At 41.8% G+C, this 26,247-nt stretch overlaps 2 protein-coding genes across 2 annotated transcripts in view; both read left to right on the top strand.

Annotated features, from left to right (window-relative positions):
• The window catches only part of LOC119735939 (AT-rich interactive domain-containing protein 2-like), a 35,051-nt gene extending 30,936 nt beyond the window's left edge, over window positions 1–4,115 (top strand). The window contains exon 18 of the mRNA XM_038209896.1: window positions 85–4,115. Coding sequence (XP_038065824.1) covers window positions 85–226 — 142 coding nt within the window. The 3' untranslated portion in view covers window positions 227–4,115. The remainder of the gene's footprint in view (window positions 1–84) is intronic.
• A 1,977-nt stretch (window positions 4,116–6,092) lies between these two features.
• LOC119736055 lies at window positions 6,093–24,480 on the top strand. Its single transcript, XM_038210059.1, has 9 exons — window positions 6,093–6,332; window positions 8,820–9,033; window positions 10,094–10,236; window positions 12,401–15,643; window positions 16,217–16,364; window positions 16,974–17,092; window positions 17,563–17,691; window positions 19,953–20,052; window positions 20,572–24,480. Exons 1-9 carry the CDS (start codon window positions 6,185–6,187, stop codon window positions 23,759–23,761), a joined length of 7,434 nt encoding a protein of 2,477 aa, XP_038065987.1. The 5' UTR covers window positions 6,093–6,184; the 3' UTR covers window positions 23,762–24,480.
• Window positions 24,481–26,247: the final 1,767 nt, after the last annotated feature.

The following is a 26,247-nucleotide window of genomic DNA, read 5'->3' as shown; positions in this document are numbered from 1 at the left end:
AGTTCTTAAAGTGATGGCAAATTGCCTGAAGACAGCAAGCAGGCGAATAACCGTTTTCTTTCTCTCTCCTCCTTGTCCTTGTAGTTCACTGCGCAGACACGAGATCCATCTTGCCAGATTGGCCATCAGTAACTTCGAGGCTTCTTCCACTCTGGCCAAATGTGTGGGCGAGCTGAATGACACCAGGCATCTGGCGTTGTCCTCGGACGATGAAGATGACTCTTGACCCATGTCCCTGGAGCCAAACCCCCGTCTGTCGACCTTCCTGTAAAATTCCGTTTACAGCAAATGCTTTCTCTTTTGAATGTTAAGTAACTGAGGGGGCACCTTTTGTGACCTATGCACCATTGTTGTCTGATGACAGCTTGAGATCCGTCAAATCGAACAGCTTTTATCAGTGAAACAAAACCTTCACAGCATTGGTTTACAGAAAGAATGGATCGGTCTTTAGAGTCTTGTGGACAAGGAAATTTATGGGAGGTTTCTGTTAGTATTCTTGGTTGGATGAGGCTGAAAGTCAAATTTAAGAAGTAGCTGGCAAATGACGAAGCAACAATGCGCATCAGAAAAATATCAATATGGTTCCTGTGGTGGATAATCTTTCCTTTTATTTTTTCTTGAGAGAGGTGCTGCCATCGCATTTTGGTTCCCAGAAGACTTCAGCAGAGAGTTTGAAATAAGTGTTACAGGCACCAGCCTTTGCCTCGTTCCAGATCCCTTTGTGAAGATGTGTGCTGGGAAAAAAAACTGATACCAAATGTCCTCATTGACTAATGATTCTGTTGCCACTTAATGTAAGCAGACAAACTGGGGGGGGGGGGAGGGGGAAAGAGACACCTGTTGGTTTCCGTAATCATCCAACTATAAATGCAGATTTGCCAGTTATGTCAGGGTATTGGAATATTTAGCCAACCGATGTTTTCTGTTTCATTGTGTGCCTGACGCGACATTGGAATGATTTAATATTTGTAGAAGAGGCTGATGGGAAACTTATCTCTGTTTTTTTTGGAAGAGCAGATTCAGCAGCAAAGTTGGAAAGTTAGAAACAGTCAATTCCCTTCTTTTTTTCTTTTTTTTACTTTAAATCAATGCACACACCTTTAAAATTGCACTGTTTAATTATTGGTTTTTTTCATCGGACAAGCCTTGTGGTCACCGTATTTTTAATCTTTCAAGTACAGAAAGTGATGCAAACAAATGTGAACTTGACAGAGTGATCCAGGACATTGCCTTTGTGAAAATTTGTTGATAGTTTGGTTGTTTTTGTCTAATACCCCTATGCAATTTAACATGACAAATATACTTTTTTTGTCGGAATGGAGCTTTCTGTTGAAGTGACTGTTCATCTCGGTTTCTGGAATAGTTTTCTTTTTCCATGTATTAGTTATTTTTTTATTTCTTTGTTTACCTTCTATTGCAATACCTCCCAAACAGATCTTTCTGGGTCGCGTCAAACTAGCGTTATCTTCCGACCTTGTCGCGATAGGTTATGGGGAACATTTTTGTGGCAGATACTTTTTCATTTTAACGATCTCCAAACAAGAGAAGAAAAAAAATACGCCAAAGCAGGAAATTACATTCACACTAAATACATTACTTGCACAAACATCTCTGTATTATAAAGGTCTTCAAAAAAAAGAACAAAAAATCAAAAGCTTGTCTTTTTCTTAACCGTTGGTGACAAGTTCAGAGAACAATTTCAGTTTTGTCTCGATTTGCTCTTTACTGTCGATCACAAAATGCAAGAAATTGAAGGTTCCATGAAAAAACGGACTACATGTTCAGCAGCCTGTACTAATTCCATATAGACAATTTTAAAACTCTGTTCTTTGCAGTCATGTGCAAGACATGCAAAGCTTCTTTTTGAGACTCTACAGCCGTCATTGCAGTCAGTGTAGTTGTTCATTTTTCTTTTTGTTAGGAAGGGGGGAGCAGTCGACGAGTTCCATCAGTTCTTTGTCTCTTTGCCTTGTTTCAGATTAGTGCTAATCTTGAAACCCTCTTTTATAGTGAGGTGTATATGCTCATCACCCTTTCGTGGCCTTTTCCGGACCAAAACGGTAATTCGGTTGCCTTCATGGTGACACCCGCTATAGCAAAATTGTAGAAGAGACGTGTTTTCGTTTATAAGTGGTTGTAAATAGGTATCCGTTTTTGTATCTCTCTACTGTGTATACTTGTACTATAAGATTGGAATAGATTATTTTCTAAATGAAATGCTGAGTTTCATTCTGAACCAAACTATCAAACCGTTTTGCTGTTTCGCAGTCTCATGAGAAAATATTCCTTGTTTGTGAAAAAAAAGATAAATACAGTAAGAGAAGCACAAAGTTCCCCTATACCATTTCACGCACATCTGACAAGTGACTCTCTGCTTTAATTCCAAATTTAGAAGTGTAACGTTAGAACATCAAAAGTGCTTCCTATCAAGTAACTTACCTGAACAGCTCTCTTGTATTCCATACTTCCTAGTCACAGTCACAACTAAGTATCTTTTTTCAAATGTTGCTGCAGTGGACCGAAGGTTTCAGTCGACGTCAAGGTTTCCATTGTGAGAAAAACTCATGCGCCCTCTTTCCCAGGTAGTCAAACTACCAGGAGGAGTTGTAGTCGACTGAAGTTGTCACAAGTCAGTCGCAAGTTATCTAGTGTCAAGCTGAGTAATGAGCTGTTCGTTTGAACTTTTTGCTACCTGTTGCCGTACTTGCATCTTGACTTGTGGTTTGACTCTTGATTGCTTTTTGATTGACTTGGGATGGACTTGACTGCCAGGACTAATGCCAGTCAACAGAGGGTGCATGTTACAGTCAGAGGAGACATCACTTATTCAATTATTTAATGAAATTTAATGAGAATGACTTAGTCCTAATGTTTACAGTTTACAGTTTGCATTCAATTTTACAGGAAAATTGCTCAAAACCCCTGCGTTAATTGTCATAGCATTGCCACACTCTATTTTTTATACAATCTACCCAGAAAATTTCAGAACTTAAGGTACACGTAAAGAGAAAAAGGGAGACGATTCGTCCACAGTACTTGTGATTTGATAGCAAAAAACCAACAAAAATCTCAGGACTGTTGTATTATGTTTTATATAGTGTATAGTTAAATTATTGTTATAAGAGTAATGTAATAGTGTAATAAGAGTATAATGTACATGAGTGTTATGTCCAGCCAACACTACAGCTATGTATTGGAAATACGATTTGCTGCTGTCAAAAAATAAGTTTACGAAAACCCCAAGACTTTTGATCGAGTTTATGGATTGCATGAAAGTGGACGCCTGTTGACTTGGATCTTAGAAGTAAATTATGATTGCATGTGTACTTTTTTCTTTGGTGGTAATTGCGAGTTGTTGGAGGGTGTGGCCACAGATGCATGCCTGCTTTGGTAGAAGGGAAGAAGCAGTTGGAGTTGCTGCAAAGACAGTGTTGATTGCCTTTCAAATCCAGGAAATGTGTTTTGCATGAGGTAACATTAAGAAATTGGAACCGCGAGGAAGAAAAATAACTTTTAGGAGTTATGTCAACCTGTGATCCAGATCATGAAAAGAAAAAGATCCATAAATCTGCCCGAAGTTAAGCATAAGGGATGTGTCTATGTTGGAAGGAGTTTTGTCAGAGTTTTTTAAAAACGAATCTGTACATTGTACATAAGAACATAAACGTTGGTTTATCGTGACTGTATGCGAGAAAGAGGTGTGAAGTGGCCCGTTGCGTTTTGGGGGCTACCTCCCCCTAAACACAACGATTCCTTATGATCTCAACGCTCTTTCCGTGAAAACGTTTTGCTAGTAATTTTCTGGATGAGAAAAACAAAAGATTCCAGCATACATGCCTGTTTAACGTTTATATTTCATATTTTTATGTGGACGATTACCAAGGAAAAAAAAGAGTCAGCTTGAGAAGACGGAGAATATTTAATGATGTAATAATTGTTGATTACAGATAATGAACTTTTTTCGTTTGTTTGTGTGTAGTGTTCTTTCCAATTTTTCTGCTGCGTGGAAAAGGAATTTATTAATGAAAGTTATATTAAGAGAAATGATTAGAAATATGTGCACTGGTTTTCTTTTTCTTTGAATAAACTTATTCTCTGCTTGGTTTACAACGGTAGATTTTGTTACCCTGTTATTTTTTTTATTTCATTATTTTTATTCGGCTGTTGAATATTTTGAATCAATTTCAATTTATCAACTTAAAGGTAATATACAACATTTGCAAACATCAAAAAACGAACCTACCAAATTATTATGAAATACCTTACTTGACTGTAAGTGAATAGTAGTCTCAAGCATCCTGTGAAATCATGGCACCTGGTGTGCTGTCATTTTCAAGAAAAGTGGAATTTATTTATCAATTTTCAACGATGGTCGGCCGACCATCGTTGGGAAAAAAACTTTACTTTCTTCAAATACTGCCATAACTGCCCCAGTTTATCAAAAGTGAGTTAGTCCACATTTTGTGGAAATATATACAGTCGATCGAACACCTTTATAAGAAAGTTCTTGGACTTCACAGATTACCTTGTTATAACAGGTACCTTATAATATCAGTAATGAAAAACAAAGATAAACAAAGATTTAGGACCTAAAATTGTCCTTGCTATAAGCAGGACGTTGTGTTTTAATAGTGCTCTCCTTATCAGTGTTCGACTGTACATATTGTAACGTGCAGAACTTTCAGCTCAGTGGATAATATACATTTTGAGAAAACACTGGATTTCGATGCTAACGCATGCAGAAAAAAAATGTTGCCAGCGCACATCCTAATTTGAAGGTGTCAGTACCAACCTCGTACCCAGTGCTTACTTTATTTCGAACCTCGTTTCTAATAGTAAGAGCAGGCATTGGTGGGTGCGTACTGCCCGACACCCTGGGGACGAGGTTGTGTCAGTACAGTTCATGGAATAAGGGTATTTCATTATGAGCTCTATCAAGGTTTCTGCCATCATATCGAAAGATTCTCTCTTTTTTTGGTTAACGGCCATGCTCTGACCAGTCATATTCGCGGATGTTTTTTGTTTTTTTTCTGTGAAAGCCATTGGGTCGGTATATAGGCCTGAATTTGACTGAATAAGTCATTGTCTCGCATAAAAAAAATGGCAAATGGTTTCAGACAAGAGAGATATATAATTGGCAGGGCATCACGGGGGAATTCACCAGCATGGGCGTCGCGAGGGGGGGGGGGGGCAAGGGGGGGGGCAAGGGGGGGCACTTGCCCCCCCCCCCCCCCCCGGAAAAGCAAAAAAAAAAAAAAAAAGGAAAAAAAAAAAAAAAGAGGCGCGAAGACAAAGTGGTGTAAATTTAATGAGTTGGGGGGGGGGGCAAAATGTCCCTGCCCCCCTCTAAAACTGATAAATCGAGAATGTGTTGAGAAATACAAGCATTTTTTGGCAAAATTTTTTTTGCCCCCCTCTAGAAAAAATCCTGGCGACGCCCATGTTCACCAGATATTAGTGTATCTCGTGTGGCGCTCTATACGTTATCCCGCAAGCGCGAGTGAGTGGAACCATAGATTTGGAACTTAAAATAAGTTCTATATCTATGAGTGGAACACGGAATGTGGGACACAGACGCACTACATTTTCCGTGTTCCGCGAGCGTGATAACGAATTTATCTTCAAACAAATTGACGCACAATGAAGATGAATCGCACGCTGTACACAAACTTCAGCGCTTATAAGTCCTATTACACGAGCGTGTTTGTACGGAATGGCGCGCGCATCTTAGAATAGCGCAACACGCGGAGGGCGGTGTGGTCGTGGCCGTGCTACATTGTTATATTTAGCACGGCTTACTGCCATGCATGGATCGACCAATCAGGATCGAGGATTCAAGTTTACTTGAAGATCAAGTTTAAAATTGGTCTATATCTAATAGTTTTCCATTCACTAGACTCTGAAGTCACGGTCATGATACCGAACGATAATGCAACAGTCGATCTTTCTACGACTTGTGTGTAGTCGACTAGAAAGCCCGTTTCTTTATCTCGCTCCAGCTCCCGCGCCTGCTCCTTTTATGCACGCGCCCGCGCGAGTCGAGCGCTCCGTGCGCGTCTCCACGCTTTGCACGCATTTTTCGAAGCAGTGCGCGTACGCATCGCCCAGACATACGATTTGCAAACCTAGAACTAGCCTAATTTGATTTTAAAAAATCGAAACTTCTTAGTTCCCAAATGTCGTCATGGATCCTCGTCGCTTTAGGGGATGGATATTGTTGGTAATTTTGGCCAGACTTGTACTTGTAGCTGAGCCTAGCGAAAATACAGTTTCTTTGGCTGCATTAGCCAAGAATGGGTGGCATTGCTATGACGGGAGAGAAGCGCCTAGTGGTAAGTCGATTTGTTGCTTAACTAGGCCGAGGCCTAAATAACATTTGACTTTGGATTTTAAATCAAGGCCTTAACAATAATGTAGCCTAGGCCTACAAACGACAAAGGATGGGTGGCATAAATCACTCTTTCAGCACCAATATACAAGTACATGTAGAACTATATAGGTCTACCATGTAAAACCGTTAAATCTACACTGCGGAGATCTAGCCCAGGCGGCCGTGGACTGACATGACTGATCCCTTACCGCAGTTGTAATGCAATCAAGACGGCGTCTAACCTTCACGTCAAGCAAATATTGACGAATATCCAACTGTTGGACGCACTGTCAATTACCCACGTAGAAGTTGGCTACACGATCGCCAGAAGTAGAAATGCCTCTTGCGATTTTTTAAAAAGACTTGTTTTTCACCAAATGTCGGCCTAGATAGAAGTCGGGGGCCTAGGTCGAAGTAGAAGTGATGAGGAAGGCATGGAAGGCCTAGGAGAAATAGGAGGGATAAAACTCCAATTCCCTAAATTTTTCTTAGGAACACATTTTGTGCAACTTTTTACTCCTCTTATGTACCGGTAGGCCTTTTTTGTTAATTTTATTGAAAAGTCAACTGAGGGCGTTCATTTGCTGTGATGTCATTTCAGGAAGACACTGCTCAGTTAAGGGGCTTTCTGTTCAAATTGGGAATTCACCCAACATGTACCAATTAAAAACAATTGTGTTAGAAAGTTTGCTAATTGGCTTACTGCCCTGCAGGGCCTACTGACACAAAACCGAATCACCAAAGAAAAGAAAAATCATGACAGCAAAATATCCAAAATTCTAGCAATTTTGTGTGTGTGCTGAAATAGCTGTATCATAAAGGTTTCCGCCCGGAATGACATCACAGTTTTGCTCATGAATATGGAAATTCACATCAGCATAAAAAAGGCACCAAAATTACCCTGGAAAATCGCAAAACGAAAATAGAATATAAGCTTAAATGGGACACAAAGGTGCATTTCCAAGAATTGCATTACAAAAATTACGTTGCATATAGCTGTAACATTAAGCTATAAGCCCTTTAATGTCACAAAACGGACTAGCCTAACCAGTTGGGACTAGCAGAAGTAATGTTGACATTAGCTTACGGTGTGAGCATCCCTTATAAATTAAAATGGGCGGTTCAAAATGACATTTCCGCTCGGCCCACTAAACAATATTGGACCAGTTAGGCCTAGGCCTATATCAGACTCTAACAAGTTTGTTTTAGGCCCTACCCCTTTGTTTTGCCTAGGCACCCGAATTGCATTGTATTTGTTTATCTTGCCTTCATTGAGTCTTGAATAAATTATTCACTCTGACGTAGTTTTTAAGACTACAGGCTTAAGTTCATTTGTGGGTCGCTTATACTTTTTTTATAGATCAAAATGTTCTCATCTCTCAATATTTAACACAGCTTGCTTCTCATTTTGTTTTTCAGCAATTTTTGTTTGTGTTCTCTCTTAATACATTTACGTAATGTTCTAGTTTGCAAGTTTGCATGCTTAGGTTCTGTCTTCATTCAACTGTCCGTGTGCATGTAAGCCTACTTGTTCTTGTTTCTGTTTTGTGTATTGTTGATGTACCCTAACGTGGCGCGGCCCCTAACGTGGCGCACTTTTATTTTTCGCCTGCAGCGCCTAGCTAGAGCAAAAGTTTTAACTGAAATTTCACAGAAAGTGAAATTTCGTCAAGTTCTAAACACTCCCGTTCATAAATCGCGAGTTTATTTACCCGTTACAAAGTTAAAAGAAAAAATTATTTTGGCGTGATTTTCCGATTTTATTTTCAAGTGCAAAGTGAACCCTTTGAAAATGCCCCGAAAAATAAGAAAATAATTTTCTGACAAACATCTTGCTGGGTTTGTAAGTAAAGATAAAAATTATTTATCAGAATTTATCAAGTTTACAGAAATTCTTAAATGTTAATTTGGAATTTTCTGAGATTATTTTATTCAAGTGCGCCACGTTAGGGAACACTCCGCCAATTTGTGCCCAATTTCCGGACGCGACCGTTTTTGCATTTCGGATTAAATTTTATGAAACTGAAATTGTTCACAGAGGTTAAATAGCAAGCATTAAAAAGGTAAAAGTACCAGTATTTCACTGCATGAATTTGAGGTTTGTCAACAAAGAGGTTTGGCAACACTACACGAGGAAAGTTGGGTAAGCTTCGAAGTGCGCCACGTTAGGGAACACGACTATATGTCCGTCCAAGGCATCTTCCAGTAGATGCCTCCATACCTATTCATATTTTCGCCTTTTCACGTACTTAATCGTGTATTCTATGCTGGTATTTCTCATTTTGGTATATAGGCCTATGTGAGTTTGAATTAAATTGAATTGGAATTGAAAATGTGTATGTGCATATAGCCAAGACGGTGTTCTTGTGGTTCTGTTTAAGTGTTAACATTTAAGGCGTAGTCTTTTTCTGAACTCAAACGCAATTATACTGATTATTAACACTATCAGAGCTACCAACGGATAGAGCACCATGCCTGAAAGTCATCCACCCCACGAATGGATTTGCCATCATCCCCTCCTCCGAGGATCATTTCCGGTTCGTCATTGGTGTCACCCCGCCGGAAGCTCATCGGCCGTCCTTGCCCATCCACATTGAATGGTTGGAGATAAAGAAGGGAAACACACAAGAAACTGGACAGTTGCGTCAAATCCAAGAGTGCCAGTGAGTAGTTTTACACATTGTACAAACGCATATGGCCTATTCTCGTAAATGAGGGGCCAATGAATTTTGGTATCCCTCTTTACATTGTGATATTTTGTTTCCCTAGTATTACCAACAGTAATCTCTTCAACACCCAAAGTAGCGTCCACTGTAGGCATGGCATCCTCTAAAGATGAGGTTCTCTCTGACTGGAGACCGCTTTCAGAAAACCCAAGTGTGGACGGAGGCACAGACGTTGACTATTCGCTCTTTTCGCACTTCCGCCATGGGCATGCAGAGCCTCGATCTGGCAACTTTGCACAATAAATATAGCCGGTTCAGTGATTCCCGTGTCGGGATTCAGTGATTCCCGTGTCGGGGTTCAGATCACTGAACCGGCCATTTTTATTGTGTAAAGTTGCCAGATCGAGGCTGTGCATGCCCATGGCGGAGTGTGAAAAGAGCGAATAGACTTTTCTACGCTTGGTTGGCAACCTGCATTTTTTGCCAACCACGGGTTGCAAATTATGGAAGGTCCAACACTGCAAAAATTAAAACGAGTTATTACAGATAACCGAAATATTATTTGATTGTTGGAAATACAACATTGTCAACAAAGCTACAACATTTTGCTAACCATGTTTTTTTTACTTTGTATTAAGGGCGTTATGGGGACTTTTTGGGGGGAAACATGTTGCCAACCATGGCTTCAATTTATGCACTTGCGGCAGCCCATATAAAATGGCGCCAATGTTTACAAACAAAAGAAAGGTCTACACCAATGATTTTAGTTGCTCAAATTATAGTACTTTTAATATCTGGCAGCAAAGCATATGAAACATCTAACTAATTTTCTGACAGCTAAATAGTTCACTGTTTCACGCGTAAAAGGGACACCAAAGCTGCGACATTTTAAAAACTGCTGTGAAATGTGTTTTTCTGTTCTTAGGCCTATTATGTAATATCTATGTTTTTAACCGTGTTTGACATTACTCAACCACTCTGAACAGATTGGTCATGACCAAAAAGCCGACATGATACTATCATCGTAATTAAACGCCTTGCTTCATTCTCTTTTAAGAAACCAGCGGGTTTGTGAAGTCAGAATCAGCCGAGTGGAGCCGCACCAGGCTGTGTACCTATTCCACGTTTCAGTCGGCTACCTAGGACGAGCACCGACGGCGTCGGATGACATTCTTTTGGAGGTTGAAGATTCAGGAACAGGTAGACATTCCCGGTCATACTTCTTAATTTTGCGTCATGTTTGATCTAATGTTTTATTTTAAAGGTTATAACAGACACCATGTGCAATCATTCAACAAAGAAACTGCCAAGATAGCATGAATTATCTCACTCGATTGTAAGTAAACAATAGGAGCAAGCATGCTGTGAAATCGTTGCCCTTCTTTGAGTGCTCTGTTTTTAAGAAAAGAGGAGTGACCATCACTTTCCACGCAATGGTTTGGAATCAACCATCGCGAGGCGGGGAAAACGGCGTTTTCACCCCTCAAATACTGCCTCCAATTGATCGAATTTGCTTTTGTTTTGCAGTTAGTGACATATCCCGAGAGTGAGACCTGCATTGTCACAATTTTTTCTAAACGTATGATCTCTACTGAGCTGAAACTTCGACAGGTTATTTTTTTTAACAATCTGCGTCAGATTTTGGTATTGTTCCATGAATCGGCAGAAGTACATTTTTTTTAAAGGGCCCATGTTTTTGTAATGTAATTGTTTTAACGCAGTTCTTAAAAATACACCTTTGTATCCTATTTAGCCTTATTTTCAATTTTAATTTTGCCATTTTTAAAGGCATTTTGGTGCCTTTTCAGTTTTTATGCTAATGAAAATTTGCATATTCATGAGCAAAAGTGTGATGTCATTTCAGGCGCAAAACTCAATGTTACAGCTATTTCAGCACAAAAATTGGCCAGAATTTTGGATAATTTGCTGTCATAAATGTTTTTTTTCTTCTTTGGTGATTTGTTGTCGTTTCAGCATATGACAGTAGGCCAAGGAGCAAAGTTTTCTCACAAAATGTTTCCAATTAGCAAATTTTGGCTTAACAATTTGAAAAGATTTGTCCGGAAAAGCATGGACAATTTTAAATGTTTAAAGAAGTGCTCTTTTCAATAAGATTAACCCAAAAGGGATGTCAAGGTTGTTGTTTTTTTTAGGAGTAGACAGTTGCACAAAATATGTTACAAAGTAAAATTAATGTGGGCCGTATTCACAAAACTCAAACTTAAGAGATAACTTAAGCCAGACTTAAATCTTAGCACCCTACTAACTTAAGTGGGACGCTTAATATGGTGTTCACGAAAGATCTAAGCACCCCAATTATATTAGTGCTCAACTTAACTTAAGTGTTCAAAACAGTCACTCTTGCTCAATGCACAAAATATGTACGTCATAAACGTTCCTACGCAGCAGCAGTTCAATCAATAATGTGCGTGTTTCCTCAACACAATCGTGCGTGTGCGTATTCTGCGACACAGTTTCCAAGCTCAATTTAATACACAAAAACTTATCTGCGTCACGCGCGCGTCCACCTAGTTCGTCATGCACATCGTATGCTCTCAGTGCATGTAGTTATTTACCATAGTTTTTACGGTCGTTTGAACAACTAAACTACAAGTGAATTGTTCATTTTATTTACTATCGAGTATGAAACAAATTGTCATGATGATTTATGTCATACGCGCTGGAAGGTAAGGCAGTTAATTTTAATTAATAGCCTTTCGGCAGTCACGTGGTAGGACTGTGCATGCCATTACATTGGTTTCGTCAATCGTACCCGTGCCGCCCGCATAAAAAATCAACAAATCGTTCGAAAATGACTGTCAGAATGTCGACGAACTACAATCTTTAGGTTGTCACACATTAATTTCAACGTGGCTTTCCTTTTACAATCATTCGTTATTGACGATATTTCCCTCTACCCCTAGAAAGTCCAATTTTGTGCCTAAAAATACCAACCAACGGAAAGGAATAAAGCCGCCATGACACCCTAGTGCCCCACTTAACTTGACTTAAGACAGGTCCGACCACACTTAGATTTAAGTCATGAAAATAAGTGGGGCGCTTAGTGAAAATGCTTTGTGAATACTGCTTAAATTGTAAAACTAGTCTAAGTCGCATATTTAAGTGGGGTGCTTGCTTTTTTATGACTTAAGTCGTTTTGTGAATACGGCCCCAGGGCGTTATACTTAAGTCTGTTAAACGTTAATGATGCTTGCTGTTGGTTGGCCATGGATTTCCGTGGAATCATCTTTTTGTGAATATTCATGTTGACATGTGTTCATCTCCCGGATGATACCCTTCTCTCTTTCTCTTGAAGTTAATGTATTTTCACACATGTAAAAAAGAAACAACATCTTCTTTGCAGACTTTACTGCGGACCTGGCTTCCGCCTCCAAGTATCAACCACCTCTACCGCCAGCTGTTACTACCGGAGACCAAAACCCGGTCCTGTTACCAAGAGACCGACAAAACTCCCGGCCCGCCCCTAGAATGGTTCAAGCGGACGACAGTCACCGTACCGATGCGCCTATGTTCTTTGAAGCCGACGACCAGCGGGCAGAGGGCGGGCCATGGGATCGGGTACCGGATCAAAATGGAGTCCTTGGACCGAGCGATGAAGATGTGATGAGTTTCAATGAACGGACCGACCTTCCATTCAGGGCCTCAGTGACTCGTAGACGTGCCCCGGTCAATCGTCCCGTATCCTTGCCGGACACTGATGTAGACTATGATTATAGTGATCGCCAAGTGATGGGAAAGTTGCCTCCTGCTCATCACGGGCGAATAACCGATGATTATTATGATGACGATGCGGACTTCCCGATCGCCGAAACAAGAGACAATCTCCGGGATCCTGTGAGGCACCCACTCAGACTGCCACAGCCGCCACGTCTTCTCGACGAATCACAACCGGGCTCACTTGTGGGCTTAGGAAACACAGAGGAGGACACTGAGGTAGATAATACTGAATTGCTGTTGGATGCAATCGACTCTATTAATGAGAAGCTCAGTCCAGCCACGACGACTCCAAGTCCGGCTGTTGTCAATAGAAACATGAAGGTTCTCTCTAAAGGTATAGACGACGTTCGGACGAACGTCACCAAGATTTTCGGCCTTCTATCAAACAGGAAAAGGCAAGCCGACACTTATTCTAAGGAGACCGGTGGTCATCACGAGAAACCGAAATTAACGGACAGGACGTCCGAGAAGAATGGGACTAGGAATGACTCATTACTGGGTGAACTGGGACAGATAGTCCATGGTCTTCGTGATCAGAAATGTAGGCACCTATTGAAGACATACACGGACTTCAAGAATCGCTTGCACTCCACGAAACACCCCTCAGGTCAAGTTTCGAAGCCTGTAGATACTGACGAAAACGATGAACACGATGCCGATACAAGCTTAGACAGTCCATCAGTAGTAAAGGGCGCCCAAAGACGCCTCGCGAGCATTTCAGGCAACAGTGGCGTAAAAGGTGACTTCCTAAAAATGTGGAATGAAATTGGTTTGACAGGGGACGACGCTATGCCGAATCAGCATCGGAGAAGAAAAACGAAGCAGGAAGTCAATAGTAATGGAGAAAAGGCAGAAGGGAAACACAACGATGCTACTCATTTCGATGAAAAACCGAAGCTGAATGGATTCTCGGAACCCACAACAGATGGAAATTTGCAAACGGAATACATGACAATTTTGACCCCAGAGCCAGGAGTTCTTGTGCGACAAGACTTAATTGTCCATCCCAATCCGGTTACCGACGACCTACGAGAAGCTGACCTGCTTCCCGATGACAATCTCCAAACAAGGATGAATGTGATCATCACGCCCGAGCCGGACGTGTTTCTCAGGCAGGACCTCGTCCTTATCCATCCCACACCGACACAGGCGGAGTCTTATGACAGTGTCCAAAATCCAGAATCGGGTGGGAGCTTTGAACAAAGCCAGAAGGAAGACAACTTCCAGACGGAGCTGAGAGAGATCGTCACTCCCGAACCCGGCATTATTCTCCGACAAGATTTGGTCCTGATCCATCCAGAGAATGGAACTACTTCGCATGTTACTAACCAAATTCAACCGCCAGATTTATTTCTAGAACCATTCCCTCACCTAGAAGAAAAGGTTGAGTATCAGACTGCCTTAATACCGACTGTCATTGGAAAGATTACCAAAGGGCATAGGACACAGGTGCATGACCTGGAGGCTCAGTCGTCTACCAATTCCCCACAAGACGTCGGATTTGAAATAGAGTTTGACGACACAGGCATATTTGACGACGGTGCAGGAACGTCTCAGCCAACTCAGGCACCTCCCATTGAAACACGAAGCATGACAGCTAAGCTACTGGATGGAGAAATGGCAAACGTAGATCAGGTATTTCATCGTCTCAAACTCGGTCCGAGTGTGATGCCGCAAACTTCAACTAGAAGTCAAAAGCCGGATTTCAAAGGTCCAAACTCGTTGCAGATTTATGAAAACCCATTCCCAGATTTAAACCCTGTGCCAACACAGCGACAGAAAGAAGAAAATGTGAAACTTCCCCTCCCCGTAGATTCCCATGAAAATGTCGATAATCGCAAGCACAAATTGGTCAACGTCTCCATCACCGGAAAGGTTGAGGCCGGTAACTTGGAATATTTCTCTGAAATGTTGGATCTTCTCAAAGCCGGCGAAGCTTCCAGTCAACTGACAAAACACCTGCTGCCACCCGCTGACGGGCGGGGAAACAACTTGGTTTTAATCAACCAAGAGGATCATGGTATCTACATAGGCAACCGTGATTTCGAGTCGGGCGGCGTCCAACCGAACATTACTTTAGCTGATGAAAAAGGCGACTCTTCCAGTCGGATTGGAAAAATAGTCAGTGGACACCAGCACCGAAAGAAGCCGTCAAGGGAGCAGATGGATAAAACAAAGATACACATTCATATTGAAGACGATGATGGGTACCAAGTAAATATTCATAAAGAAGCGGAAGCTGATTCGAGCAACGGTGGCAGTGGTGGGGTGCAACAGGCCAAGAAGTCGCGTAAAAATGCGTGGAAATCCAAAAGTGAAGATAACGATTTCGAAACAAACGAGGAGAGGGATGAGATGGATTTCGGTGACGACAATGATGATACTTTGGCAGATGATGAGGAAATGGATCAGATTGAAAAAGAGCTGAACTCAGTTGATAGGACGAGAGTGAGACGTGCCCGGAGACATCTCGGGGTCACTGGAGGTAAGCGGTTGGTCCTTGAGCAAGACAGCAAGAGAGAACAGAAAATGACAGGAGCCAAAGACCGGAGGAAGTTGACAAATACAGGTGCTAACCCGTCACCTGCTGACGGCAACCAGAAGCGCAGCAACCGGTTACGACGACAGGATCCGGAGTATGACCCTTCTGGTCAGGTGCAAGTGAAACCCCCGCCGTCATCCGATCAAACCGACCCCGTGACAACTTCTCCGGAGTGGTCGGACTGGAGCAGCTGGAGTTCCTGTTCAGAGACCTGCGGCAAGGGCATACTCGTCCGCAAGAGGACGTGCTCGCCGGAGAATCGGGACGACCTTTGCACCGGTAGCGGCGAGGAGAGTACGGAGTGTATTGTCGACGCGTGCCTGGAAGGTGAGCCGAGGATAAATGACTCTTTTTGGAAGAGAAAAACAAACAATGGTGTGCCCTGTTACGATCTTATTTGCGGATATGGAATAGGGAGGGGTCGAAATTTTCATTGACAAATGTATCAAATATGGAAAAATCTTTCAGATTTATCCGTGGTGAAAGTAGTATTATAAACAAGCCTATTTTGAGATGTGTGAGACGTGCCTATGCCATTTTATAGGTTAAAAGTTAAATGCTATCATTTGTCTAACATGTATGATGATTTGCCTTATGCTATTTCCAAGCCACGAAACAAGTTTAAAGATTTCACGCCTGTGCTTCTTGCTCAGGGCCTGTTATGAACATTTCAGAACTTATCTCAAACTTTTATTTGATGGTGATTGTCGCGTTACATTCGGAGAATGCACCACATTAAGAAAAAAATGAAATAAAAAAATTCAGAGGAACGGATTGGTACATGTACAACGAATATGTTGATGTACTTCAATGCCCTCCATAAATTGGCTTTCACAACGGTCGTAAAAACATACATAAGTGAGTATAATCAGAACATCTCCACCAAATTACCGGTCGCAGAGGAGAAGGCCGAAGATATTGTTCAAGAGGAGGGTCACAGCACAGAGATTGATTGCCGGTACGACACGAGCAAGACACCCACGGAAATCTACTGGATGAGCCCGACTGGGGAGAAGATTACTAAGGAGAGTGTCGCCTTCAGTGACAAGTGAGTGAGCCCATAACGATATACATGTATCAAACACTAAGAACTGCTTTGTCAATTAAATTATCACTGTGAAACCTATACGTGTATTTGCACCATTTGGAAGAAGCGGTTCAGTACAGATTCTACGATTTCATTCGGCTTTGCTAGTTTGGTGTTTGGTCTTAGAGCTGTATTTTGTTTTAGCGTGGCCATGTCGTTTCACATATTTCTTGTTACAGCCCCTTCGAAATAATGACTGACGGTTCTCACATTTTGAGTCAACAAGGTCTCCTGGGGTAATCAGTGATGCCGGAAATTAAGAATAAAATATGGAGGTCTCGGGCTCGCACCATAACTGGCACAGTTTTCATGAATCCCCCCCCCCCCGCCAAAAAAAAGATTTGAATCTCAAGTTTCATTAAACGTCAAAAGAGCCGTGTGTGATGGAATTTACCTGAACGAAATCACGTTATTGATGCAGCGAGCGAATACGTGTTTACCACATAAACATCGCTCGCGATTCTGCTTGGTACAAATATAATTGCAAATGTTCTGTGGTTTTCGTTGATGGCGGTCTACGCCAGTGCCCGACGGTTTTCGTCACTCATATAAATTTCTGTCCCTCGTTAGATTCAAGATAACGGGAAGCCAGCTGATAGTACGCGGTGTTCAGAGCGAAGATGCAGGAACCTATCACTGCGTCGTCATCATGGCCGATAATACGAGCGAGACAGCGGATGCTAAGATCGGTAAATATCCAGTCCATCGCTATACATCGGTTTTAAACTAAAACACGCCAAAATTTAATCTTAGACCCTGTTTATTATTTCTAACCTTTTTTTCTAAATGCAAAAATGTGATTAAAAAAAAAGACCTTTTGAGAAATAATGTTTTCCTCCTGACGTCGAAAATTATCTAGACACTAAAGCCTTAGATTCATTCCGTGAAATGCAAAGTTGTGATTTTGTACTGCGAAAGACATTTGACTGAAAGCTTGTACACAATCATGTAATTGTACATGTATGTGCTTATTGTATGAAAGGATTTTTTTATTGCTGTTCAAATCTGACTTGCAATTTGATCTGTAACTCCAGGTGCTTTTTCACTAAGCCTTTTTTTGGGGTGGGGGTGGGGGAGGGCGTAGTCGATGCAAAAGTGTTGCTGGATGTTCTCACGAGATTAGGAAAACATTAAATGTCTACAATTGTTTTTCTTTTAGACGTGCTCACTTGCAAGAACAACCCGTGTAAGAACGGCGGCTCCTGCGTGGAACACGATGGCAGTAACGGGCATCTGTTCCAGTGTGTATGTACCGTCGAATTTGAGGGCCACACGTGCGACCAAGTCTGTAAGAAACTTGATTTTTGACCATTTTTGTGATCTTTCTAACCTAACCTACTCTTTGTTAACCTGTGAACAAAAGAGGTCCACAGGATGCAGGAAGCGTGAGCGCTTTGATGACTTGCACGTCACTAGGTTTCCCCCTCTCTGGAAAACAGGTTTAGAGGCATTTTTGGATTAGGTTTATCCGTCGCAAAATGAAGAGGAACACTCAAGGAAATCGTGATAACAAATTTGGGTTGAAAGCGGGCTCACATCGGGAACAAAATGAGTCCTTATCTTTTTTCTCTTTACTACACGAATACAAAAGAACGTCCACAGTAGGTATAAGGTAAGGCTGTGTGTGTAGTGCGTGATCAGTTGCGGATCTATACTTGGTACTTGGTACTTGGTGGTTATCCTCTTCAGAACTCCTCGAGGAAGTATAACTAACAGGGTACAGGGTACAGGGCATGTGATGCAACATACGCGACGGAAGTGAACACCCCCCCCCCCCCCTCCATTCAAGGGCCGATCCAGAACACAATTTTTTGGGGGGGCCCAACAAAAATGTTGGTCCCCCAAAAAAGTGGGTCAAACAAATTACGGCGTGGGGTTCGGGGCCCGTTTAAGGGCCCCGAAAAAAATTTGGATTCTAGATGCTCTGTGGTACATGGTGCGATCTGAGGCAATAAAAAAAAAAAAAAGTTTTTTTTTGGGGGGGGTATGGTCCCCTTTGCCCCCCCCCCTCAGATCCGCCCTTGCCTCCCTTTTGTGTTGGTCATTGTGTTTCCGGAATCTCAGGAATTTCTTTGAGATTCTAGGGAGATGTGTTATAATACTGCAGACATGTATAGAGTATAGACCGTATTCACGAGGATATATTGTAAACTGTTGAATGGGATGATGCTACACTATTTTATGATTGGATTTTACCTTCCAAGCTTCACTTTTAATTTGTTTGTTTAAATGTTGCTTAAAACATTAGGTAATATTTTGTTGTCGCAAGTTTTAAATTATTCATCAGAGCACACTGGTATGAATTTGTGGGGGCACAGTCTAGGCCTAACGGGGGTTGGGGTGAGAGGATTTAACCCCCCCCCCCCCCGGGGGGGGGCCCAAAAAGGAGGAAATTGCACAGAAAAGAACAGAAAACGTCTGCTACCCCTCCCCTTCCTGGCAGTTAAAAGCCCCCGATCCAAGCCCGGATCTAATCTGTTCCTTATATATTGTTTCTGAAAACTCGCTGGGGTTTTGCTGCTTGGAGTATCTGTACGTGTTTCTCCCTCGAATCTATAAAACTGATCACTTATTTACCTTGGTCTTTCCTTCCAAGAAAGAGAGCCTATATGTGCAATTGATTAGTTACCTGTAGCTGGAGTTACCTCAGCCCTATTGTCATTTAGGATATAGGTCTGAGGTAACTCCAGCTAAGTTACATGTAATATGTACAGTGCGAGTCCAAACGAAGGTGACCCAAATGAATGTTGTTTTTCATAAAAAGCTATCAAATGTAAAACACCGATGAGATAAATCTTAAAAGAGCATGTTCTTCCACTCATCTCAAGAAGAATTACTGAAATTGATCCATGCTATCAGGGGTTGTGCACGTTTTACTAAAAGAACCCATTTTTATAGAGCGGAGTGCCATTGGAAGCTATTGAGCTGAGCGGGAATTACAGATTACACACAAGCATTCAGATACAAACGAGATTTTAATCATTTAAATCAAGACTGAAACGTTAATTTTACTGTCTGATTTTGTGTATTCAAATATATACACACAAAATAAGACAGTCAAACTAAATTATTAAAATCAATCTCATTATGAGGAACAAGTTTTTTTTTCCTGAAATATTTATGGAGATTTTGGTAATTTATGTTTTCTTGGTAAGTTCTCCTCCGTTCATTGAGGTGGGAAAACGTCCATGTTTCATTGTTCATCAGTTCGTAGACCGGTAAATGATCAGTGGTGGACAGCCGAGTTTTGTGATCTTCAAATCAAAATAGACTTAACTTGGGAATAGAGTATGCAAAATTACGTGAATTTTTCAGTTACTAGTCAATAACATGTTCTTTATTGCTGTGGTGTTTTTTTTTAAATGGGGCTAGGCACATATTTTTCATTTCCCCCCCTTATTCGGCCACTTTCTTTTTGACTCACCCTGTATTAACACAGGAAATAGAAGTAAAATTGCATAAGTTAACCATTTAGGCGGAAGTGATGTTAAAAAAAATCTGCTCAATCTTTCTTATTTTCATTTCCTCCCCATTATTTTGATGCTACAGCCTCGCTTTTCATCGGTGATACGTCCATGTCCGTGATAGCATTTTGTATTCTCGTCGCTGTTGTAGTTGGACTTTTCTTCTTCTATAAGAACAGAAAACCGTAAGTTTGGTTGAAAAAAAAACATTAATCGGTTATATGGGTTCCGTGGAGGAGTGGATTGGGTGATTTAATGTGAGGATGTAAAGAAGAATTTTGCATTCACGACGAATGAATTTAAAAAACACATGTTCTGTCACAAAAGAGCAACAAATGTGAATCATGAACTGATGTTGATCACTTAAATGTATCAGTCCCGCGAATATTTTCTCTCTCATGTTTTTTTTTACTCAGTCGTCCACTCAATTCTTATTACTCAATTCTTATTGATAATGCGATTGATAATTCTCATTGGGAAATCGCTTTTACCTTCATGTACTGTACGCATTCGTGTGGAAAATGTCCCCTATGATTTTTATCACTTCAATACTTTGATCATTATAAAAATGAATCTGCTCATTACATTTCATTTCATTCTCATCTTTCATGTTAATTCGTTTGATTATCAAACTGATGGGAACAAAAAGTCACAGTCTTTTTGTGCGTCTCATATTAAATTGCTTTTGTGTATGTTCCGAACAGAAAAAAGAGAGAACCTTCGCAGCCAGGTGCCTCTCCCACCACCGTCATACAAATGGACTCTGTCCCTCCCGACAAGCCTCTTCTAAGCGATGCCGAAATCGACCTGTTCAGGGAAATCTCGCGAGAGGAATTCAAGAACTTCAAGTCGTCGCATTCGTACAGTTTGTTCAAGGGCAAGAAGGAGAGCACGCCCCAAGCAACTTTAGACACTACGGAGATTGTCGAACCGATCACCGAAGCTGACAGAGAAGGCCACGATGGTCTTGACGAGAAGCCATCGGTGACTGGCTCCAAGGAGAGCCAATCAGCCATGCATAAGGAGTCCGTACCTGATGCAACATCGAGAAGAAAGTCCAGTAAGCAGATTGCGTCGACAGAAAAAGTTGTGGGAACGCCAACTAAGAAGTCTTCTTCAGCCGAGTCGGTCTCTCTCCCACCGTCTCCAGCACCAGCGATTGAACAGGTGGAGCAGCAGCGATCAACCCATATTGCTCTCTCCCCGTCACAGGGCCAGGCAAGTGTTGAGGATGTACTATCGTTGGCAGGGTACCAGGAGAGTAAACCCAGAGGTGGGAGCGTGTCCAGCGTCTTGTCCGGTCCTGTCCCCGTTTCTCCACTCACCATGCAGAAACGGAGCTCGCTGGTCGACAGCAAGATAAGGTCCAGCGGCAGTTCTGTATCCGGCGGGTCAACTCACTCGCGGTCGTCAATCTCTAGAGCCAAGAAGGCATTATTTACCGCTAGCCAAACAGAACATCTCTCCAGCCGCCACAGCGTGATATATGATGAAGACAGGGAAGCAATCACGGGTGGCGTCTCCATGGCAACTGTATCACGTCATAGCCGCGGGAGTCATCCCAGGGTCGACTCTGCCGTGATGCTATCGAGGACAGGTTCCGTTTCTACGAGCAGTCACGCAGCTCCCTTGATCGTCAAGTCATCGTCTGGGAAACTACGAGCCGTCAGGTATGAAGAACACATCCAGCAGCGGACTCCATCCTTCCAGGAGTCGCCTCCGCCAGTCGCTTCTCCTAGGCCACGAAGGAGCTCCGTGTACAGTTCTCATTCTGCGACGCTTGACACTGGGCGAGTTGAGGGATCACAAGCATGGATCCCAATTGAAGAGTCAACAACCTACGAAGCTCAGCCTGTCATAAAAACGCATACACCATCGGAATCTGAAAGCCTGATCAGGGAAACTTCTCTCCCTCTGTCGTCAGCAGGTTCACTCGATTCCTGCCGCCAGTCGGACATCAAACAAGTGACACAGGTAACAGCTTCCATAAAGGATCTTTCAAGGCATTTAGTCTCTGATGCAGGACCTTCGAGTGTTTCAGTTGCCAATGACAAGCAGTCTGAGAATGCCAAGAGCTTGTCGGAGGATGCCACTTACTCTGTAGCCGAGACGCAGGTGTATCAACATCCAACGTACGAAAGTCTCTCCAAAATGAACATCTCCAAGAGTAAGATCTCCGGCACTGGGGGCTCAGCAGCTTCGACCGTCTGTACGGCCCCACTTATTGTCAAGTCGTCTTCTGGCAATCTCCGCGCCGTTGTCCCTAAGGAGCAGTCGGACATCAAACAAGTGACCCAGGTAACAGCTTCCATAGAGGATCTTTCAAGGCATTTAGTCTCTGATGCAGGACCTTCGAGTGTTTCAGTTGCCAATGACAAGCAGTCTGAGATTGCCAAGAGCTTGTCGGAGGATGCCACTTACTCTGTAGCCGAGACGCAGGTGTATCAACATCCAACGTACGAAAGTCTCTCCGAAATGAACATCTCCAAGAGTAAGATCTCCGGCACTGGGGGCTCAGCAGCTTCGACCGTCTGTGCGGCCCCACTTATTGTCAAGTCGTCTTCTGGCAATCTCCGGGCCGTTGTCCCTGAGGAACACCATAAGCAGAGAAGACATACACTAGCGGGTTCACCTAAATCATCAGAGTCTTATACGAGACGAAGCTCTGTCTTCAGCTCACCAAGAGTTGGTTCAGTTGCTTCTACAAAAAGGTCCAGTGGTGTATTGGAGGAGCCAACCATGGGGACGGCCATTACTCCCTCCGAGGAAGAAGGTACCCAAGCCGCACAGGTGAGCCGGCCGTCTAAATTTGGCTTCCCGGCCTACACTCGGAGGTTCTCCCTGCCGCCAGACCCTGGGCCTCCCATGGATGACATAACAGAGAAACCATCTTCCCATGAGGGCCGAGAAACCACCGAGGTTAGTATTATGCGAAGAGCATCTTCTCTCGGGAGCTGTTTGTCGCATGAATCTCATGCCAGCTTACCCAGCGCCGTCCTGACAGCAAAAGAGATATCGAGGGTCCTCTCTGGGAAAACGTTATCATTCGTAAATGCCGAGCAAAGCGCCTCGACCGAGGAGTTGCCACCCAAGTCTGCTTCACAGGAGGATCGGAAGAATCTCATCACTGCATCATCATACCACACTGCCATCACAGACTTCAGCGATACCAACAATGCAGATGTTGAAGAAAAGACCCCGAGTCTAATGCTGGATTCACAAACGCATCTTGAAAGAGACACCCACGATGCAGACTCCATTGCCATGGCAACTTCTCATCATTGGCAGCCGCTTCCAGAATTTGACCAAATGGATGAGGAGTACGAGGAGAGCTTGCAAAGTCAGCAAACGGATATGCTACGTGTCACGCAGTCTGAAGAAAAAGCACAGCCTGTACTCTCTTCAACACCCAAAGTAGCGTCCACTGTAGGCATGGCATCCTCTAAAGATGAGCTTCTCTCTGACTGGAGGCCGCTTTCAGAAAACCCAAGTGTGGACGGAGGCACAGACGTTGACTGTACCAATGTCAATAGAGTAATCAGCAGTGGCCTGGGACCAGTAATCCCAATTGCGAATCCGGATGACAACATGGCAGTGGTAGACTCTGAACATGCTGAGCAGGACACATCCCAAACGAGGCGTGGTTCCAAATTTGGATACCCGGGTTACGTCGAGAGGTTCTCGCACCTCGGGGACAACTCAGAAACCCCAACCAGTGACCACACTCTAGTGGAACACCCGACCGAAGACCAGATTCACGATTCTCTGCTGGCTACATTAGCAAATCTCGTGGACGAGCCGTCAGAATCTCTCTCGAGTTCCCAGGATGACGAAGACGAAGCCGATTTGCCGTTTGACGATGCTCGTGAAAGGATGTCAGAGCGAGAGGATTAAGACAGTGGATCAGGGCAGATAATCCATTTGAAAAGATTAAGAGATTAGATACGGAAGGAAATTAGCGGCTCTAACCCTCGCAAGTTGGAACTTTGGATGAAGAGTAAGCCTCTTGTCCCACGTGAACGTCACAGCGAAACTGTGGACCATTTCTTGTAACTCTTGAAAACTTTGACGACAAAGGAGGAATAGGCAAAAGACTTTCACCTCCTCCATCAAAAGGATTAGACTTTGAGTTAATGCAACGCAGGTTTGTTTTTTAAAGTTTCCAACAAAGTTATATAAGTTTCAGAAACACTTCAATAAAGAGGCAATGTTCATTTATGTCGTTGGAAATGATTATAGATACTGAATAATTTATTTCAGTTGATTTAAATTTTATGAAATGTAAGCAGCTCAACAGCATTTAATGAAAGTTACAATTTGATTAACGTCGTTGCGTTTTTTTCATTAACAATTTCGACTGACATGTTAAAAAGAAATACAAATACTGAGTATTGTAATACAACAACATTGACCGCATTTGTGCTTGGTATAAAAATAAAATCCACCGCCGATTACTTTCACAGAGCAGGGATTTTAAAAGGTCACGAAATATGTCATTTATATTCAGGCCTCTTAAAGCTAATATACATATCACCAATTGTAAATAGTGAAAGACCAAAGCCGATTTTGTAAGGTTGAATAAAAAGTTTGCAACACAAAAAAATGTAAAAAGTTCCCGTTTATATACTATCTAATCCGTTTCTGCCATAAAAGCTCAAATGTTCAAAAGGACACAAAACTGACTGAAATCTTGCGTATTTTAAAAATACTATTTTAAATACTGTTTGGCTGCATGCAATGTAACCACAATTTTATCGTAGTTAATTTAAAAAGATTTACTTTCAGAGTACTTTGATATATCTGTTGATATTTTACAATGATATTCGCTCAGCCTGTTGAATAGTTTTTAAAATCCTCATTTCAGCATCTTCATTCGTTTTAAAAAAATTAAGATTTAAATGAAACTTTAATTTAAATGCAGTGATTGGTGATCAAATATACATCATACATTTATCTTTTAAAAATTACAAAATATACCGTGGATATCTATCATTTATATAAAAACATATTACATGAAAATTTTTAATCAGTATTGAAAGTTGATAAGAAATATACCAATTGACAATACTCTCATCGTATGTTGTGAATTCATCTCATATCGATAGTACAGAGGTTTTCTTTATATCACCACATTTCTTTGCATGCAGTGTATTACACAATATGCCGTGCATTATTAAGGGAATAAATGTGTGCTCCGGAGGTTTTTATCACTCTGTTTAATACCACTTAGAGTCTGGGTGCTGATAATTACCTGAGCCAGAGGCGAGGGTAATTATCAGCACCCAGACTCTAAGCGGTCTTAAACAGAGTGATAAATACCGACCGAGCACACATTTATTCCCATTCGTAAATACCTTTTCGGTAAGAAAAATCAAATAATTCGTTCAAAAAATCCCGGTTTTGTTCAACAAGTTCACTTCATGCTTTTTGAAACATCCCTCTAGCAAAATAATGGAGTGTTCAGCTGGCGAGTAAGATGTAAGCAACCCTTTTATGGAGATTGACGCGCGCGTAGCATGTTCTGCGCGATGTCGCGCAGAACGCACCTGGCGCGTTGCGTGTTGAATTTAGAACTATAAAATTCTGACTCCCTGGTAGTGTTGCGCATGCCTACGTGAGGATTGTGAACGTTCAACCAATGAAACGATAAGAGGTCCTGGATTTTTAGGAGTCCACATTTCATTGAACACTGGAAAAGTGTTTAAGACCAGCTAGCCATGTCTTTATCATCCGTTTAAGACCGGCCACGTGACGGGCTCTCGACCAATAGGAATAGCTAAACGGTCTGAGGTATTTATGAATAAGATTTAAATGAAACTTTAATTTAAATGCAGTGATTGATGATCAAATATACATCATACATTTATCTTTTAAAAATTACAAAATATACTTTGGATATCTAAAATTTTAATAAAAACATAATATTACATGAATATTTTTAATCAATATTGAAAGTTTATAGGAAATATACCAATTGACAATACGTTCATCGTATGTTGTATCTATATTGAAGAATTCATCTCATAACGATAGTACAGAGGTTTTCTTTATATCACCGCATTTCTTTGCATGCAGTGTATTACACAATATGCCGTGCATTATTGATAATTTATTGCCGAACAAAATTAGTTGCGTTGATTATGGCATGACGAATTTGCGGAACTGGTCCTAAAGGGAAGATAATTAGTAATTTCAAAATCGTAATCTGCCTCTGGGCCCATTTACAATTTGTGAATTTGTGACTGACATCATTCGCAACCGTGATTATAGGTAGAGTTGACCATTTGCAGCTATCCAAAAGGTAACGGACCAAATTATTGTTAAAAAGCTGACTTTGGTTTAAAAATACCAATGACACTGAACTCCCTGTGAAATTATTC

Source organism: Patiria miniata, unplaced genomic scaffold, assembly GCF_015706575.1.
Source record: "Patiria miniata isolate m_02_andy unplaced genomic scaffold, ASM1570657v1 HiC_scaffold_29, whole genome shotgun sequence".
In the NCBI taxonomy this organism is placed as follows: Eukaryota; Metazoa; Echinodermata; class Asteroidea; order Valvatida; family Asterinidae; genus Patiria; species Patiria miniata.
The sequence above is the reverse complement of the archived record's forward strand: the minus strand, read 5'-3'. Positions and strand labels throughout refer to the sequence as shown.